Source organism: Leucoraja erinacea, chromosome 49 (assembly GCF_028641065.1).
Source record: "Leucoraja erinacea ecotype New England chromosome 49, Leri_hhj_1, whole genome shotgun sequence".
Taxonomy (NCBI): Eukaryota; Metazoa; Chordata; class Chondrichthyes; order Rajiformes; family Rajidae; genus Leucoraja; species Leucoraja erinaceus.
The window spans coordinates 1,139,575-1,157,024 of NC_073425.1; the positions used below are offsets into that span (position 1 = coordinate 1,139,575).

General features: G+C 46.4%; 1 protein-coding gene across 1 annotated transcript in view; it reads left to right on the forward strand.

Annotated features, from left to right (window-relative positions):
• Window positions 1-1,441, forward strand: part of wnt3a (wingless-type MMTV integration site family, member 3A) — an 85,475-nt gene extending 84,034 nt beyond the window's left edge. The window contains exon 4 of the mRNA XM_055664882.1: window positions 452-1,441. Coding sequence (XP_055520857.1) covers window positions 452-931 — 480 coding nt within the window. The 3' untranslated portion in view covers window positions 932-1,441. The remainder of the gene's footprint in view (window positions 1-451) is intronic.
• Window positions 1,442-17,450: the final 16,009 nt, after the last annotated feature.

The window sequence follows — 17,450 nt, forward strand, 5'->3', positions numbered from 1 at the left end:
CGTACCGTGGGACAGGGGTTTGACCGGGGCGAGACTGGTCCTTGTTTACGCTGCCGGCCTTGCCGAGGCTGGGTGAGGTGTAGATAGAGCGATACGGGCCAAACTAGATGGGCCGAAAGGCCTGTTTCCGTGCGGTACTCCATGACTGTACGATTGTCCAAGTAGAAGCAATTGAAAAGTCATTCTAGGTAGACAAAAGTGCTGGAGAAACTCAGCGGGTGCAGCAGCATCTATGGAGCGAAGGAAATAGGCAATGTTTCGGGCTGAAACCCTTCCTCAGCGGTCTGAAGAAGGGTTTCGGCCCGAAACGTTGCCTATTTCCTTCGCTCCATAGATGCTGCTGCTGCACCCGCTGAGTTTCTCCAGCACTTTTGTCTACCTTCGATTTTCCAGCATCTACAGTTCTTTCTTAAACAGTGAAAAGTCATTCTGTTGTGTTTCCCTTGTCCAGGCCATTTTGGACCACATGCACCTGAAATGTAAGTGCCACGGCCTGTCGGGGAGTTGTGAAGTCAAGACCTGCTGGTGGTCTCAGCCCGACTTTCGTGTGATTGGAGATTACCTGAAGGACAAGTACGACAGCGCCTCGGAGATGACGGTGGAGAGGCACCGGGAGTCGCGGGGTTGGGTCGAGACCCTCAGCCCCAAGTACGCCCTGTTCAAGGCTCCAACCGAGAGGGACCTGGTCTACTATGACCCGTCACCGAACTTCTGCAGCCACAACCCCGAGACGGGCTCGTTCGGCACCCGCCACCGCCAGTGCAACCTGACGTCGCACGGCATCGACGGCTGCGAGCTGCTGTGCTGCGGTCGTGGCCACGACACCAGGACGGAGAGGCGCAGGGAGAAATGCCACTGCATCTTCCACTGGTGCTGCCACGTCAGCTGCCAGGAGTGCACGCGCGTCTACGATGTTCACACCTGCAAGTAGCGGCGGCACAGTCGTCGCTGACGAGACACACACGCGCACGCGCACGCACACACACACGCACACACGCACACACGCACAAGGCTGGAGTAACTCAGCGGGAACCAGCCGCAACACGTACGGAGAGGTTCGGAGACCCAGCGTTCGGGTCGAGACCCTTCGTCACCAACACCAGACCCATCACCGACACCCATGGTCCTCGCTGAAGTATCTCACCACGTTGGGAGGTCGGTCCCAGGCCGGGACTGTCTTCACTTGATCCTCCTGCCTTGGGAGACGATGCCTCTGAAATGACTAATGTGGAACTAATGTTGGCCAAATCTTCACGCGGAACCAGACTGCGAGAAATATAGCTGACACAAACAAGACGCAAGAGACTGCAAGTGCTGGAATCTTGAGCAAAAAGAAACTAACTACTGTTCTATGTTTAAGAAAGAACTGCAGATGCTGGAAAAATCGAAGGTAGACAAAATTGCTGGAGAAACTCAGCGGGTGAGGCAGCATCTATGGAGCAAAGGAATTCGGTGACGTTTCAAATCGAGACCCTTCTTCAGACCTCAGCATCTATGGAGCGAAGGAATAGGTGACATTTCAGGTCGATACCCTTCTCCAGAGGTCTCGATCCGAAACATCACCTATTCCTTCACTCCATAGATGCTGCCTCACCCGCTGAGTTTCTCCAGCATTTTTGTCTACTGTTCTATGCTCGATATAAGATTAGTTTAACTTGGCATCATGTTCGGCACAAACATTGTGGGCTGAAGGGCCTGTTCCTGTGCTGTACCGTTCTAAGTTCCAACTCAGCGGATCAGGCTGCATAACCTATAGAGCATTGGAATCCTTCAAGAGTCACCCAGAGGGTTGTGAATCTGTGGAATTCTCTGCCACATAAATGCAAGAGGAATATGTATTAGCATCAGTGTGATGTCTAACTGCAGAGGTGATATTAGGACTTTTCAAATTGGGATATTTCATTTTAGCAATGTCGTGAAGGCCTTGGAAAATAATATAACGTCAGCATTTTTAGTCGAGAATCCAAAATGATAGCCAACGCTAGGATTTTGACTTTTGCTTATTGAATAAGCAGGTGACGTGGGCAAGTTTGACAGTCTTTCACCATGACAAAAATATAGACTGAGGTGATCATCAATGAATCACATTAGATTGAGCCTAGTTTGCATTTAGTACATTGTCACGTGTACCGAGGTACAGTGAAAAGCTTTTTGTTGCGTGCTAACCAGCCAGGGGAAAGACAATACATGATTACAATCAAGATTGTATCATTTCTGCTGGTGCTGGTCAACACCCGAGGACCATGTGCAAGTTTTGCACTACTTTTCATTTTGGTTAAACATAACAAACTCAAGAGCTTGGAGCATCTACTGGAATTTGGAAGGGTGAGAGGGGGGTCTTATAGAAACATGTAAAATCCTTGAGGGATTAGACAGGCTAGATGCAGGAAAAATTGTTCCCAATGTTGGGGGAGTCCAGAACCAGGGGTCACTGTTTAAGAATAAGGGGTAGACAATAGACAATAGGTGCAGGAGTAGGCCATTCTGCCCATCGAACCAGCACCGCCATTCAATGTGATCATGGCTGATCATCCCCAATCAGTACCCCGTTCCTGCCTTCTCCCCATAACCCCTGACTCCGCTATCTTTGAGAGCCCTATCTAACTGTCTCTTGAAAGCATCCAAAGAATTGGCCTCCACTGCCTTCTGAGGCCGAGAATTCCACAGACTCACAACTCTCTGGGTGAAAAAGATTTTCCTCATCTCCGTTCTAAATGGCTTGCCCCTTATTCTTAAACTGTGGCCCCTGGTTCTGGACTCCCCCAACATCGGGAACATGTTTCCTGCCTCTAGCGTGTCCAAACCCTAATAATATTATATGTTTCAATAAGATTCCCTCTCATCCTGCTAAACTCCAGAGCATACAAGCCCAGCCGCTCCATTCTATCAACCTATGACAGTCCCGCCATCCCGGGAATTAACCTTGAAAACCTACGCTGCACTCCCTCAATAGCAAGAATGTCTTTCCTCAAATTTGGAGACCCAAAACTGCACACAATACTCCAGGTGTGGTCTCACTAGGGCCCAGAAGGACCTCTTTGTTCGTAAAACATAAACCAGGAGTAAGCCACACACCATTACGGATCGGAAAGGTTTAGAGGAATACTGACCAGATCCAGGGGCCACAGTTTAAGAATAAGGAGTAAGCTATTTAGAACGGAGACGAGGAAACACTTTTTCTCACAGAGAGTGGTGAGTCTGTGGAATTCTCTGCCTCAGGGTGGTGAAGGCGGGTTCTCTGGATGCTTTCAAGAGAGAGCTAGATAGGGCTCTTATAGATAGCGGAGTCATGGTATATGGGGAGAAGGCAGGAACGGGGTTGGGGATAGGCAATAGACAATTGTCAGGAATAGGCCATTGGGCCCTTCGAGCCAGCACCGCCATTCAATGTGATCATGGCTGATGGATGATCAGCCATCAGCCATGGATGATCAGTCATGATCACATTGAATGGCAGTGCTGGCTCGAGGGGCCGAATGGCCTACTCCTGCACCTAGTGTCTATTGCCTATTGACCAAGCATAGGCAATTGGGTTAATGGGGCATCTTGGTCAGCAGGGATGAGTTGGGCTGAAGGGCCTGTTTCCATGCTGTATGACTCTTTGACCGATATTCAATGGGATCTGATTTTGTACCAGCACACATGTATTTTACCTCTTGATACCTTGAATGTACATTTACTTTCAAATGTAAGGTATCTACTGACATAACATTGCCATTGGTAATTCTATTCCATTTTGCATTGAAATGAATTAATATGAAATGCATTGGATTGACAGGTGCTGAATGGAAACAGGCCCTTCGGCCCACCGAGTCCACACCGACCATCAATGACCCGTTCACACTAGTTCTATGCTATCCCACTTCTGCATACGCTCCCGACACACATGGGGCAATTTATAGAAGCCAACCTATTCACCCAAATGACTTTAGGGCTAATATTCTCCCTAAAATGTAGAAGATTGAGGGGGGATCTTATAGAAACTTACAAAATTCTTAAGGGGTTGGACAGGCTAGATGCAGAAAGATTGTTCCCGATGTTGGGGAAATCCAGAACAAGGGGTCACAGTTTAAGGATAAGGGGGAAATCTTTTAGGACCGAGATGAGAAAATCATTTTTCACACAGTGAAAAACCTTTTCACCCAGAGAATTGTGAATCTGTCGAATTCTCTGCCACAGAAGGCCAGTTCATTGGCTATATTTAAGAGGGAGTTAGATGTGGCCCTTGTGGCTAAAGGGATCAGGGGGTATGGAGAGAAGGCAGGTACAGGATTCTGAGTTGGATGATCAGCCATGATCACATTGAATGGCGGTGCAGACTCGAAGGGGCGAATGGCCTCCTCCTACACCTATTTTCTATGTTTCTATTCACTGGAATTTAGAAGGATGAGAGGATATCTTAGAGAAACATCTAACATTCTTAAGCGGTTGGACAGGCTACTACAGGAAAAATGTTCCCGATGTTGGGGGAGTCCAGAACCAGGGGATCACAGTTTAAGAATAAGGGGTCGGCCATTTAGGACTGAGATGGGGAAAAACCTTTTCACCCAGAGAATTGTGAATCTGTGGAATTCTCTGCCACAGAAGGCAGTGGAGGCCGATTCACTGGAGGTTTTCAAGAGAGAGTTTTAGATTTAGCTCTTGTGGCTTTCAGAATCAAGGGATATGGGGAGAAAGCAGAATTGGGGAGAAAGCAGTAGTGATTGGGGATGATCAGCCTTGATCATCTTGAATGGCGGTGTTGGCTTGAAGGGCCGAATGGCCTACTCCTGCACTTCTTTTCTATGTTTCTATATGGAAAGAAACCAAAACATCCTGAGGAAACCCTTGTGGTCAGATGGAGAGTATTCAAACTCCTCACTGGAAGGACCCAAGGTCAGGATCGAACCGGGGTCTATGTTACTGTGAGATAACGGCAATATATAAGACTCCATACATTCACCCTATTACTCCCCTCGTGGTTTTATACGCCTCTTTAAGATTACTCCTCAGCCTCCTGCGCTCCAGGGAATAAAGTCCCGTACACTCAGAATATACAGTGAAACCTCTGCTTGCTCTGACATGGGTCCACATCTGCCCACACTGAAACACTGGAGGATGTCTTCTCCTTTTACGCGCTATATAAATGCAAGTTGTTATTGAACGGTGGTGGGGTATGCCTCCATCCAGCAGCTACACGGCCAAACCCAATGAAAGGCATCATTGCCTTTGAAGAAAATGAAGAGTTGAGCAGTAGCAGATCATCAGAACTTTAATTCACAACTTTTGTACAATGTACTTTTGAATTTTTTATTCCGAGAAAAAAAATCTTTTTTTAATAATTTATTTCAGAAATGTACATATATTAGTAATTAATGATATATATTTTGATGGGTTTTCTGTTTGTTTTGTTTGCCTTGTGACTATAGACAATTGATAATACATTCCACTGATGTGTTGTCCATGCCTCGAGGTTCAATGTTAATACATCAATAAATAAACAAGGAACACTGACTTGTCAAAATGACTCATGTTAATAATTTAAGATCTGTATCGGTTGTCACCTTGTCGTGGTGGAGAAGCTTGTGTGGACCTGAGATCCTGAGAGCGATGCCGTCTGGAGCTACGCTCCTGGTAGGGCCACCCGTGGCGGTAAGGTCGAGGGGGAGGTCCCTGACAAAGAGCAATCCAACCAAGACCTCAACGGTGGAACAGGCGGAGGACGATGGCTGACCTTAGTGGAGCGTCACAACGGCTGGGAAGGCGGATGAAGGCTGCGGCAGAAAAGGGTCTCCGGTCGTCTTGGACTCCATGCCACTGGATCCTGACCCAGATCTGTCAAGGACCGTGGGGTGGCTGTCTGTGCTCCAGTCTCCTCACGTTAAACAAAGTCATTCACAGGCGTCCTCCATATAGGGAATAGCATCCTGGAGACACCCGTGGTCAGCCACGACCGAAGGGGGCCTAAGAAGTATTGATATTGATGATGACACTTTATTGACACTTGTGCCTATGCACCTAGGTACAGTTAAATACTTTGTTTGAACGTGTCCAAGATATCCTGAAATGGGAGGGAGAGGAGCCTGAGGTCCTGGTACATATAGGTACCAATGACATAGGTAGAAAAAGTGAAGAGGTCCTGAAAGGAGAATTTAGGAGGAGAGTTAAGGAGAAGGACCGCAAAGGTAATAATCTCAGGATTACTGCCTGTGCCACGCGACAGTGAGAGTAGGAATGGAGCGAGGTGGAGGATAAATGCATGGATGAGGGACTGGTGCAGAGGGCAGGGATTCAAGTTTCTGGATCATTGGGACCTCTTTTGGGGAAGGTGTGACCTGTACAAAAAGGACAGGTTGCACTTGAACCCGAGGGGGACCAATATCCTGGCGGGGAGATTTGCAAAGGCTACTGGGGAGACTTTAAACTAGAATGGTTGGGGGGAGGGACTGAAATAGAGAAAGCTAGTAGACAGAGTGTGAGGCAGGAGGCACAGAAGGGAAGCACTCAGACCTAACATGTAGGGAGAAAGAAGAAAAAGATAATAAACAGAGAATAAGAGAGGGTGGGTTTCTTAAATGTGTGAGCGTAGAGACAGAGGGGTGTAAAATGAGGGTAGAAGCAATAGGTAGCAAGGTGAAAGGTAAAAGTGGCAGGCAGACAAATCCAGGGCAAAAATCAAAAAGGGCCACTTTTCAACATAATTGTATAAGGGGTAAGAGTGTTGTAAAAACAAGCCTGAAGGCTTTGTGTCTCAATGCAAGGAGCATTTGTAATAAGGTGGATGAGTTGAATGTGCAGATAGTTATTAATGAATATGATATAGTTGGGATCATGGAGACATGGCTCCAGGGTGACCAAGGCTGGGAGCTGAACATCCAGGGATATTCAATATTCAGGAGGGATAGACAGAAAGGAAAAGGAGGTGGGGTAGCGTTGCTGGTTAGAGAGGAGATTAATGCAATAGAAAGGAAGGACATTAGTTTGGAGGATGTGGAATCGATATGGGTAGAGCTGCGAAACACTAAGGGGCAGAAAACGCTAGTGGGGGTTGTGTACAGGCCACCTAATAGTAGTAGTGGAGTTGAGGATGGCATCAAACAGGAAATTAGAAAAGCGTGCAACAAAGGTAAAACAGTTATAATGGGTGACTTCAATCTACATATAGATTGGGTGAATCAAATTGGCAGGGGGTGCTGAGGAAGAGGATTTCTTGGAATGTATGCGGGATAGTTTTCTAAACCAACATGTAGAAGAACCAACGAGAGAGCAGGCTATTCTAGACTGGGTATTGAGTAATGAGGAAGGGTTAGTTAGCAGTCTTGTTGTACGTGCCCCCTTGGGCAAGAGTGACCATAATATGGTTGAGTTCTTCATTAGGATGGAGAGTGACATAATTAATTCAGAAACAAGGGTTCTGAACTTAAAGAAAGGTAACTTTGAGGGTACGAGACGTGAATTGGCCAAGATTGACTGGCAATTAATTCTTAAAGGGTTGACGGTGGATATGCAATGGAAGACATTTAAAGACTGCATGGATGAACTACAAAAATTGTTCATCCCAGTTTGGCAAAAGAATAAATCAGGGAAGGTAGTGCATCCGTGGATAACAAGGGAAATCAGGGATAGTATCAAAGCAAAGGATGATGCGTACAAATTAGCCAGAAAAAGCAGCCTACCAGAGGACTGGGCGGAATTCAAAGACCAGCAGAGGAGGACAAAGGGCTTAATTAGGAAAGGGAAAATAGATTATGAAAGAAAACTGGCAGGGAACATAAAAACTGACTGCAAAAGTTTTTTTAAATATGTGAAGAGAAAATGATTAGTCAAAACAAATGTAGGTCCCTTGCAGTCAGAAACAGGTGAATTGATCATGGGGAACAAGGACATGGCGGACCAATTGAATAACTACTACTGTTCTGTCTTCACTGAGGAAGACGTAAATAATCTGCTGGAAATAGCAGGGGACGGGGGATTAAATGAGATGGAGGAACTGAGTGAAATCCAGGTTAGCCGGGAAGTGGTGTTAGGTAAATTGAATGGATTGAAGGCCGATATATCCCCAGAGCCAGATAGGCTGCATCCCAGAGTATTTAAGGAAGTAGCCCCAGAAATAATAATAATTTTTCAAAACTCTTTAGATTCTGGAGTAGTTCCTCAGGATTGGAGGGTAGCTAATGTAACCCCACTTTTTAAAAAGAGAGAGAGAGAGAAAACGGGGAATTACAGACCAGTTAGTCTAACATCGGTAGTGGGGAAACTGCTAGAGTCAGTTATTAAAGATGGGATAGCAGCACATTTGGAAAGTGGTGAAATCATTGGACAAAGTCAGCATGAATTTATGAAAGGTAAATCATGTCTGACGAATCTTATAGAATTTTTCGAGGATGTAACTAGTAGAGTGGATAAGGGAGAACCAGTGGGTGTGTTATATCTAGACTTTCAGAAGGCTTTTGACAAGGTTCCACATAAGAGATTAGTATGCAAACTTAAAGCACATGGTATTGGGGGTTCAGTATTGATGTGGGTAGAGAACTGGCTGGCAGACAGGAAGCAAAGAGTAGGAGTAAACGGGTCCTTTTCAGAATGGCAGGCAGTGACTAGTGGGGTACCGCAAGGCTCAATGCTGGGACCCCAGCTATTTACAATATATATTAATGAAAAGGTAGAAAGAGATGGAAAGGAAAAAAGAGAAGGAAAAAAAGGAAATAGAGAAAAAGAAAGGAAATAAAAAGAAAGAGATTGAGAGTGATATACATATTAATACCTGTATCCACCCTTCACCTGGTTTTGAAACATTTAATTTCTAAGGTTGTGTTGCACCATATGCTTGTAAAAAAGCGATAAAAGACCAATCATTAAGAATTAGAAACATAGAAACATAGAAATTAGGTGCAGGAGTAGGCCATTCGGCCCTTCGAGCCTGCACCACCATTCAATATGATCATGGCTGATCATCTAACTCAGTATCCCGTACCTGCCTTCTCTCCATACCCCCTGATCCCTTTAGCCACATCTAACTCCCTCTTAAATATAGCCAATGAACTGGCCTCAACTACCCTCTGTGGCAGAGAGTTCCAGAGATTCACCACTCTCTGTGTGAAAAAAGTTTTTCTCATCTCGGTTTTAAAGGATTTCCCCCTTATCCTTAAGCTGTGACCCCTTGTCCTGGACTTCCCCAACATCGGGAACAATCTTCCTGCATCTAGCCTGTCCAACTCTTAAGAATTTTGTTTCTATAAGATCCCCTCTCAATCTCCTAAATTCTAGAGAGTATAAACCAAGTCTATCCAGTCTTTCTTCATAAGACAGTCCTGACATCCCAGGAATCAGTCTGGTGAACCGTCTCTGCACTCCCTCTATGGCAATAATGTCCTTCCTCAGATTTGGAGACCAAAACTGTACGCAATACTCCAGGTGTGGTATGCTTTGCCTGATAGGAGGAGTCTCATTTCTTCAAGATGTAACATTTCAGACATATTTGTAATCCACATTTTGAGCGTTGGTGTGGCGGCATTTTTCCAAAATTTGTATAAGTTTTGTTGCGTTATTAAGCCATAGTTAAGGAGAGATTTTTGAAACATAGTTAGTTTGCCATTGTTAGTTTACCATAGTCTTCCATTGTTCCGAAGATAATCAGTTCTGTGGACAGTACAAGGTTTAAGTACAAGTTCAAGTTTGCGTTTATTGTCCACATGCACCAATTATAATCTAGACAAAGGAGATGGAGATCAAGGAGAATATAGAATAGACCATTGTTCGCTAGGAGAAGGTGACAACAAAGCAAACTGAGATAAAATGTAATCCGGGACAGTCAGACTGGCGGGACAACTGGGAAGAGGGGAGGGATGGAGAGAGAGGGAAAGCAAGAGTTACCGGAAGTTAGAGAAGTCAATGTTCACACTGCTGGGTTGTAAGATTGTCTCAGTAGAATCTACAAAGCAGAAGTGGAATTCAGATTGCCCTCAAACCCAGAGACGAAGAAAAGGGATTCACTTCTCTGCCCAACACCACGGGAAATAGCAAAGTTGTGGATGTGGCCTAGTCCATCACACAGACCAGACTCCATCTACACTTCACGCTGCCTCGGGAAAGCAGCTGACATAATCAAAGGCTCGGATAGACACAAAAAGCTGGAGTAACTCAGCGGGATGGGCAGTATCTCTGGAGAGAAGGAATGGGTGACTGAAGAAGGGTCTCGACCCGAAACGTCAACCATTCCTTCTCTCCAGAGATGCTGCCTGTCCCGCTGAGTTACTCCAGCTTTTTGTGTCTATCTTCGGTTTAAACCAGCATCTGCAGTTCCTTCCTACGCATTTCGTCTGGTCCACTGCGACTTAATCAAAGACTTGTCCCACCCCGGTCATTCAACTTGAATTGAATTGAATAAATGTTATTAGCCAAGTATGTATACATACAAGGAATTTGCCTTGGTGCTTTGCTCGCAAGTAACAACGTGATATACAGTAGACAATTAAAAATAAAACATTATAATTTAAAAGTGAAGAATTAAATAAAATACCAGAGCAAAAGGAGGCTACAGACTTTTGGTTATTGAGTAGAGCTACTACTCGTGGATAAAAACTGTTTTTATGTCTGGCTGTGACAGCTTTGACAGTCCGGAGTCGCCTTCCAGAGGGAAGTGATTCAAAGAGTTTGTGGCCAAGGTGAGAGGGGTCAGAGATGATCTTGCCCGCTCGCTTCCTGGCCCTTGCAGTGTACAGTTCGTCAATGGAGGGAAGGTTGCAGCCAATAACCTTCTCAGCTGATCGGACGATTCGCTGCAGCCTCCGGATGTCGTGCTTGGTGGCTGAGCCAAACCAGACCATGATGGAGAAGGTGAGGACAGACTCTACGATGGCCGTGTAGAATTGGACCATCATTGCCTGTGGCAGATTATGCTTCCTCAGCTGCCGCAGGAAGTACATCCTCTGTTGGGCCTTTGTGACTGTGGAGTTGATGATAGCCCCCTCACTTAAGGTCCTTGGAGATGATGGTTCCAAGGAACTTAAATGACTCCACAGATGTGACTGTGGTGTTGTTGATGGTGAGTGGGGTAAGGGGAGGGGGAGCTCTCCTAAAGTTTACAATCAATTCCACTGTCTTACGAGCATTGAGCTCCAGGTTGTTGCTACGGCACCAGGACGCCAGCTGTGACACTTCCTGTCTGTAGGCAGATTCCTCCCCATCCTGGATCAGTCCAATCAGGGTTGTGTCATCCGCAAACTTGAGAAGCTTGACAGAGGAATCAGTGGAGGTGCAGTCATTGGTGTAGAGAGAGTAGCGGAGAGGGGAGAGTACGCAGCCTTGCTGAGGGTTTGGGGGTCCGAGATGTGCTTTCCCAGCCTCACATGCTGCTTCCTGTCTGTCAGGAAGCTGGTGATCCACTGACAGAGGGGTTCAGGCACAGTCAACTTGGAGAGTTTGTAGTGTAGTAGCTCTGGCACAATGGTGTTAAATGCAGAGCTAAAATCAACAAACAGGATCCTTGCATAGGTCCCCTGGTGGTCTAGGTGCTGGAGGATGAAGTGCAGGCCCAGGTTGACTGCGTCATCCACTGATCTATTGGCCACACTCTCATCCGGCAGAAGGTACAGAAGCTTGAAAGCGCGCACCACCAGACTCAGGAACTGCGTCTGTTATCAGGCTTCTGAACGGCCCTTCCATAAGCTAGGGTAATGTCCGATTCACCTCTACCTCATTGCGGACATTGGACATTTGGCAGGAAACATGTTCCCGATGTTGGGGGAGTCCAGAACCAGGGGCCACAGTTTAAGAATAAGGGCTAAGCCATTTAGAACAGTGATGAGGAAAAACTTTTTCACACAGAGAGTTAGTTGTGAGTCTGTGGAATTATCTGCCGGTTCTCTGGATACGTTCAAGAGAGAGCTAGATAGGGCTCTTAAAGATAGCGGAGTCAGGGGATATGGGAGAAGGCAGGAACGGGGTACTGATTGGGGATGATCAGCCATGATCACATTGAATGGCGGTGCTGGCTCGAAGGGCCGAATGGCCTACTCCTGCACCTATTGTCTATTGTCTGTGGAACTGGTGCGTTACAATGCTGAGAACTATATTCTGCACTCTGTATCTTCCCCTTTGCTCTACCTATTGTACTGTAGTTTGACTTAATTGGACTTATGTACAGTGTTATCTGATTTGCTCGGGTAGCATACAAAAACATAGTTTTTCACTGCACTTGGTACACGTGCCAGTAACAGGCTTAAACCTAAACCTGCCTGAGTGGAAATTTGAAATTGGACAAAGGAATGAGATAATTGAGGGGGGAAAAAATCTCGAGGGTTATTATCCAGTCAGATTCTAACAGGTATCATTAGCAGGACATTCAGCGACCGAGGTAGATACAGTAATTACTAAGACGAAACGAAGAGCTTTGAATTCCTGACTCCATTCTCACCCTCTGCTTGCATGCTGAGAGTCTGGTTCTTCTCAGCCCGAGGAGACTGCTATGAACTAAACTGCGCAGGAAGGAACTGCAGATGCTGGTTTAAACCGACGATAGACGCAAAAATGCTTAAGTAACTTTGCGGGTCAGGCAGCATCTCCGGCCAATAGACAATAGACAATAGGTGCAGGAGTAGGCCATTCGGCCCTTCGAGCCAGCACCGCCATTCACTGTGATCATGGCTGATCATCCCCAATCAGTACCCCGTTCCTGCCTTCTCCCCACATTCCCTGACTCCGCTATCTTTAAGAGCCCTATCTAGCTCTCTCTTGATAGTATCCAGAGAACCGGCCTCCACCGCCCTCTGAGGTGGAGAATTCAACAGACTTACAACTCTCTGGGTGAAAAAATGTTTCGTTATCTCCGTTCTAAATGGCTTACCCCTTATTCTTAAACTGTGGCCCCTGGTTCTGGACTCCCCCGACATCGGGAACATGTTTCCTGCCTCTAGCGTGTCCAAACCCTTAATAATCTTATATGTTTCAATAAGATACCCTCTCATCCTTCTAAACTCCAGAGTATAGAAGCCCAGCTGCTCCATTCTCTCAGCATATGAGTGAATCTTGAGCTCCTCAAGAAGAAAGTTTAGAGTTTAGAGTTTAAAGACACAGCATGGAAACAGGCCCTTCGTCCCACCGAGTCCATGCCGACCATCGATCACCCATTCACACTAGTTCTATGTGATTGAAGATTGAAGATTCAAGAGATTCAAGAGATTATTGTCATGTGTCCCAGATAGGACAATGAAATTCTTGCTTTGCTTCAGCACAACAGAATATAGTAGGCATGAATACAGAACAGATCAGTGTGTCCATATACCATTGTATGTATATACACACACACATAAATAAGCAGAAAAAATGCAATGGGCTATTAATGTTCAGAGTTTTGTTTGAGTTGAGTTTAATAGCCTGATGAATGTGGGGAAGTAGCTGTTCTTGAACCTGGTTGTTGCAGATTTCAGGCTCCTGTACCTTCTACCTGAAGGTAGCAGAGAGATGAGTGTGGCCAGGATGGTGTGGGTCCTTGATGATGCTGGCAGTTTTTTAAGGCAGCGACTGCGATAGATCCCCTCGATGGTAGGGAGGTCAGAGCCGATGATGGACTGGGCAGTGTTTACTACTTTTTGCAGTCTTTTCCTCTCCTGTTCGCTCGAGTTGCCGAACCAAGCCACGATGCAACCCACCTATCCCATATGCTCATCCACTCATCCACTTCCGACAATGTACAGAGGGCCAATTAGCCTACAAACCCGCACGCCTTTGGGATATTTAGTTTGAGTTTAAACTAAACTCAGGTTTAGCCAGGTTTAGTTTAGTTTAGTTTATTAATAATGTCACATATACTGAGGTACAGTGAAGAGCTTTTTTTCTTGCGTGCTCGGGAAGAAAGAGGAACACCCTCGCGGTCACGGGGGAGAACGTGCAAACTCCACACAGACAGCACCCGAGGCCAGGATGGATCCCCGGGTGGCGTTTAATGCTGATATGGAGATGGAGTTTAATGCTGATAAATGTGAGGTGCTACACCTCGGGTCTGCACTTGGTCTAGCATATTACTAAAACTCTCATCTTGTTTGTGATTCTGCGTGCGTGTGTGCGTATGTGCTCCCGGAGCTACGCCAAAACAGTGCACGATAGTGCTACATTTTTTTATCTTTACAAAATCCAGTTTGAAGTTGAAGTTGCAGTGGCAGTTAGCAGCGTATGATGTCACAATGGGATCTCATTTACATAAACTGCCCCTCACCTGTGTTACACCCAGGGCAATGAGAGATTAGTTACATTGTTGTAAGGAGAGGATAGTGGGGGAGGGGAGGAGGAGAAATGTTATTTAAACATTGTGTTTATTGGGGGGAATGAGAAGGAGAGAGACGAGGAGTGGGGGAGCAGGGAGATAGAGGGAGAGGAGGGGGATAGGGAGGGGAGAGGGGTTGTGGAGGGAGGGAGTGACTGAGTGTAGAGCAGGGCGAGGTGAGGGAGAGGTGAGGGAGAGGTGAGGGAGGGAGTGGAGGAGGGGTGGAGGAGAGGGGAGAGAAGGGGATGGGTGAAGAGGAGGGAGAGGGAGTGTTGGGGGATGAGGGGGAATTGAGGAGGATAGGGGTAGGAAGAGGGTTGGCGATGCGCAATTGGGGGATGGTTGCCGTGACTCGCGTCACAATGGGGATCTCTGATGTCACAACGGGAACCCGTCAGCCGCATCTGCGCAATTGGGGGCTATGGGTCAGTGGTGGAATATTGCGTTTGGGGACCGACCCTCCCGTGCGACAGGGACCCAATGGGTCCCACTTGGTCTAGTTAATGTATTAAATTTTAGTTTATGATATATTACAGAATATAGAGCATAGAACAGTACAGCAGAGGAACAGGCCCTGTGACACATAATTTCTGTGCCAAACATGATGTCACTGCCAATTCCAACATGATGTCAACTTTTCTCCAGAGATGCTGCCTGTCCCGCTGAGTTACTCCAGCATTTTGTGTCTATCTTCAGTTTAAACCAGCACCTGCAGTTCCTTCCTACACATGATGTCAGCACCAACGTGCAGTCTCTGGATAACAGGAATGTCCCCAACAACCTCTCCAGGTGCGCCGTGGAGAGCATTTTATCGGGATGGGTCATGGCTTGGTTTGGGAACGGCTCCGTCCGCAGCCAGAAGGAATTGCAGAGAGTGGACACGACAGTCCAGACCATCGCACAAATCCGTTGGCTCCATCTACACCTGATGCAGTCTAGGCAAAGCCAGCAGCATCATCAAGGACCAGTCTCACTCTGGCCACTCCCACTTCTCCCCTCTCGCACACCTCCAGATTCAGGGACAGTTTCTTCCCAGCTGTTATCAGGCAACTGAGCCACCATACCACCAACTAGAGAGCGGTCCTGACCTCCCATCAACCTCATTGGAGTCCTTCAAACTCTCTGCAATAGGATCTGAAGTCCAGAAGGGAGTTTAATGTATATATGTAATATGTGAAGATGTGATTCTGTTCCATTCTGTTTGTAGTTTGTTTGTTTGTTTGTCTTTTTGCACAAAGTCCGCGAGCATCGCCACTTTTCATTTCACTTCACATCTCGTATGTGTATGTGACGAATAAACTTGACTTGACTTGACCTTACAGTGGGCGGTCACGGTGGCGCAGCGGTAGAGTTGCCGCTTTACAGCGAATGCAGCGCTGGAGACCCGGGTTCGATCCCGACCACGGGCGCTGTCTGTACGGAGTTTGTACGTTCTCCCCGTGACCCACGTGGGTTTTTCACCGAGATCTTCGGTTTCCTCCCACACTCCAAAGACGTACAAGTTTGTAGGTTAATTGACTTAGTAAATGTAAAAATGTCCCTAGTGGGTGTAGGATGGTCGCTGGTCGGCGCAGACCTGATGGGCCGAAGGGCCTGTTTCCGTGCTGTATCTCTAAACTAAACTAAACTAAACGTTATTCTCTTTGTCCAGTATCTGTACACAGTGGACAGTTTGATTGTAATCATTAATGTCATTTTGTACACTGGACAGCATGCAACAAAGCATCTTTGCACTGTACATCGCTACATGCGACAATTATGTGACAACTAAACTAAACTGATCAGCCTGCACATAATCCATATCTCTCCATTCCCTGTATATCCGTGTGCCTATCCAAACATCTCACACAGACACACACGTACACACACCCATGCTCACACATACAGACAAGCAGACCCGGACACATAGACACACACACACACACACACACACACACACACACACACACACACACACACACACACACACACACACACACACACACACACACACACACACACACAGACACACACACAGACACACACACACACACACACACACACAGACACAGACACAGACACACACACACACACACACACACACACACACACACACACACACACACACACACACACACACACACACACACGCATATACACACACACACACACACACACACATATACACACACACACACACACACACACACACACACACACACACACACACACACACACACACACACACACACACACACACACACACACACACACACACACACACACACACACACACACACACACACAGCTTTTGGAGGTTGTTCTCTCTCTTTGGAAGAGAATGATTGGATATCTCTCCTTCCCACAACGTTATCATTAACCAGTCTTCATCTTCCGTGCCCATCTTGTTACAAATGTTGACCTCGCTGTCATCGTCCGTCCTGAAAAGAACACAAGCCTCCGGCGACAACCAGTGGGAGCCATGGTGGTAGCAGAATGAGCTCAGCCCTGCCACGTGGCCACTCCTGCTATGGGGCCATTAATCAGTACGTAAGGCTCATTGTTTGCTTAGCCATTACAATTTATTGATAAAAGTTTATTATCGTCATGTGTACCGAGCTATAGTGAAAAAAATGTGTCTGTGTGCCATGCAATTCATTCATACAATACATGACTATGACTAAGTCATACGCAAGTATAACAGGTCGGGCAAAGAGAAACCTAACACATTGCAGAATACAATGTGACAGTTTCAGAGATAAAGTCCAAGGTTTGCTTCCGCACTGTATACCTAAACTATATACAAAACTACTCCAGCGGATCAGGCAACATCATTGGAGAACACGGATAGGTGACGATTTGGTTAGGGACCCTTCTTCAGACTAAAATTATTCAAGGATTGGACAGGCTAGATGCAGGAAAAATATTCCCGGTGTTGGGGGAGTCCAGAACCAGGGGACACAGTTTAAGAAATAAGGGGTAGGCCATTTAGGACTGAGATGAGGAAAAGAGCTTTCATCCTGAGAGTTGTGAATCTGTGGAATTCTCTGCTGCAGAAGGCAGTGAAGGCCAATCCACTGGATGTTTTCAAGAGAGAGTTAGATTCAGTTCTTGGGGCTAATGGAATCAAGGGATACGGGGAGAAAGCAGGAACGGGGTACTGATTCTGCATGATTAGCCATGAACATATTGAATGGCGGTGGTGGCTTGAAGTACCGAATGGACCTACTCC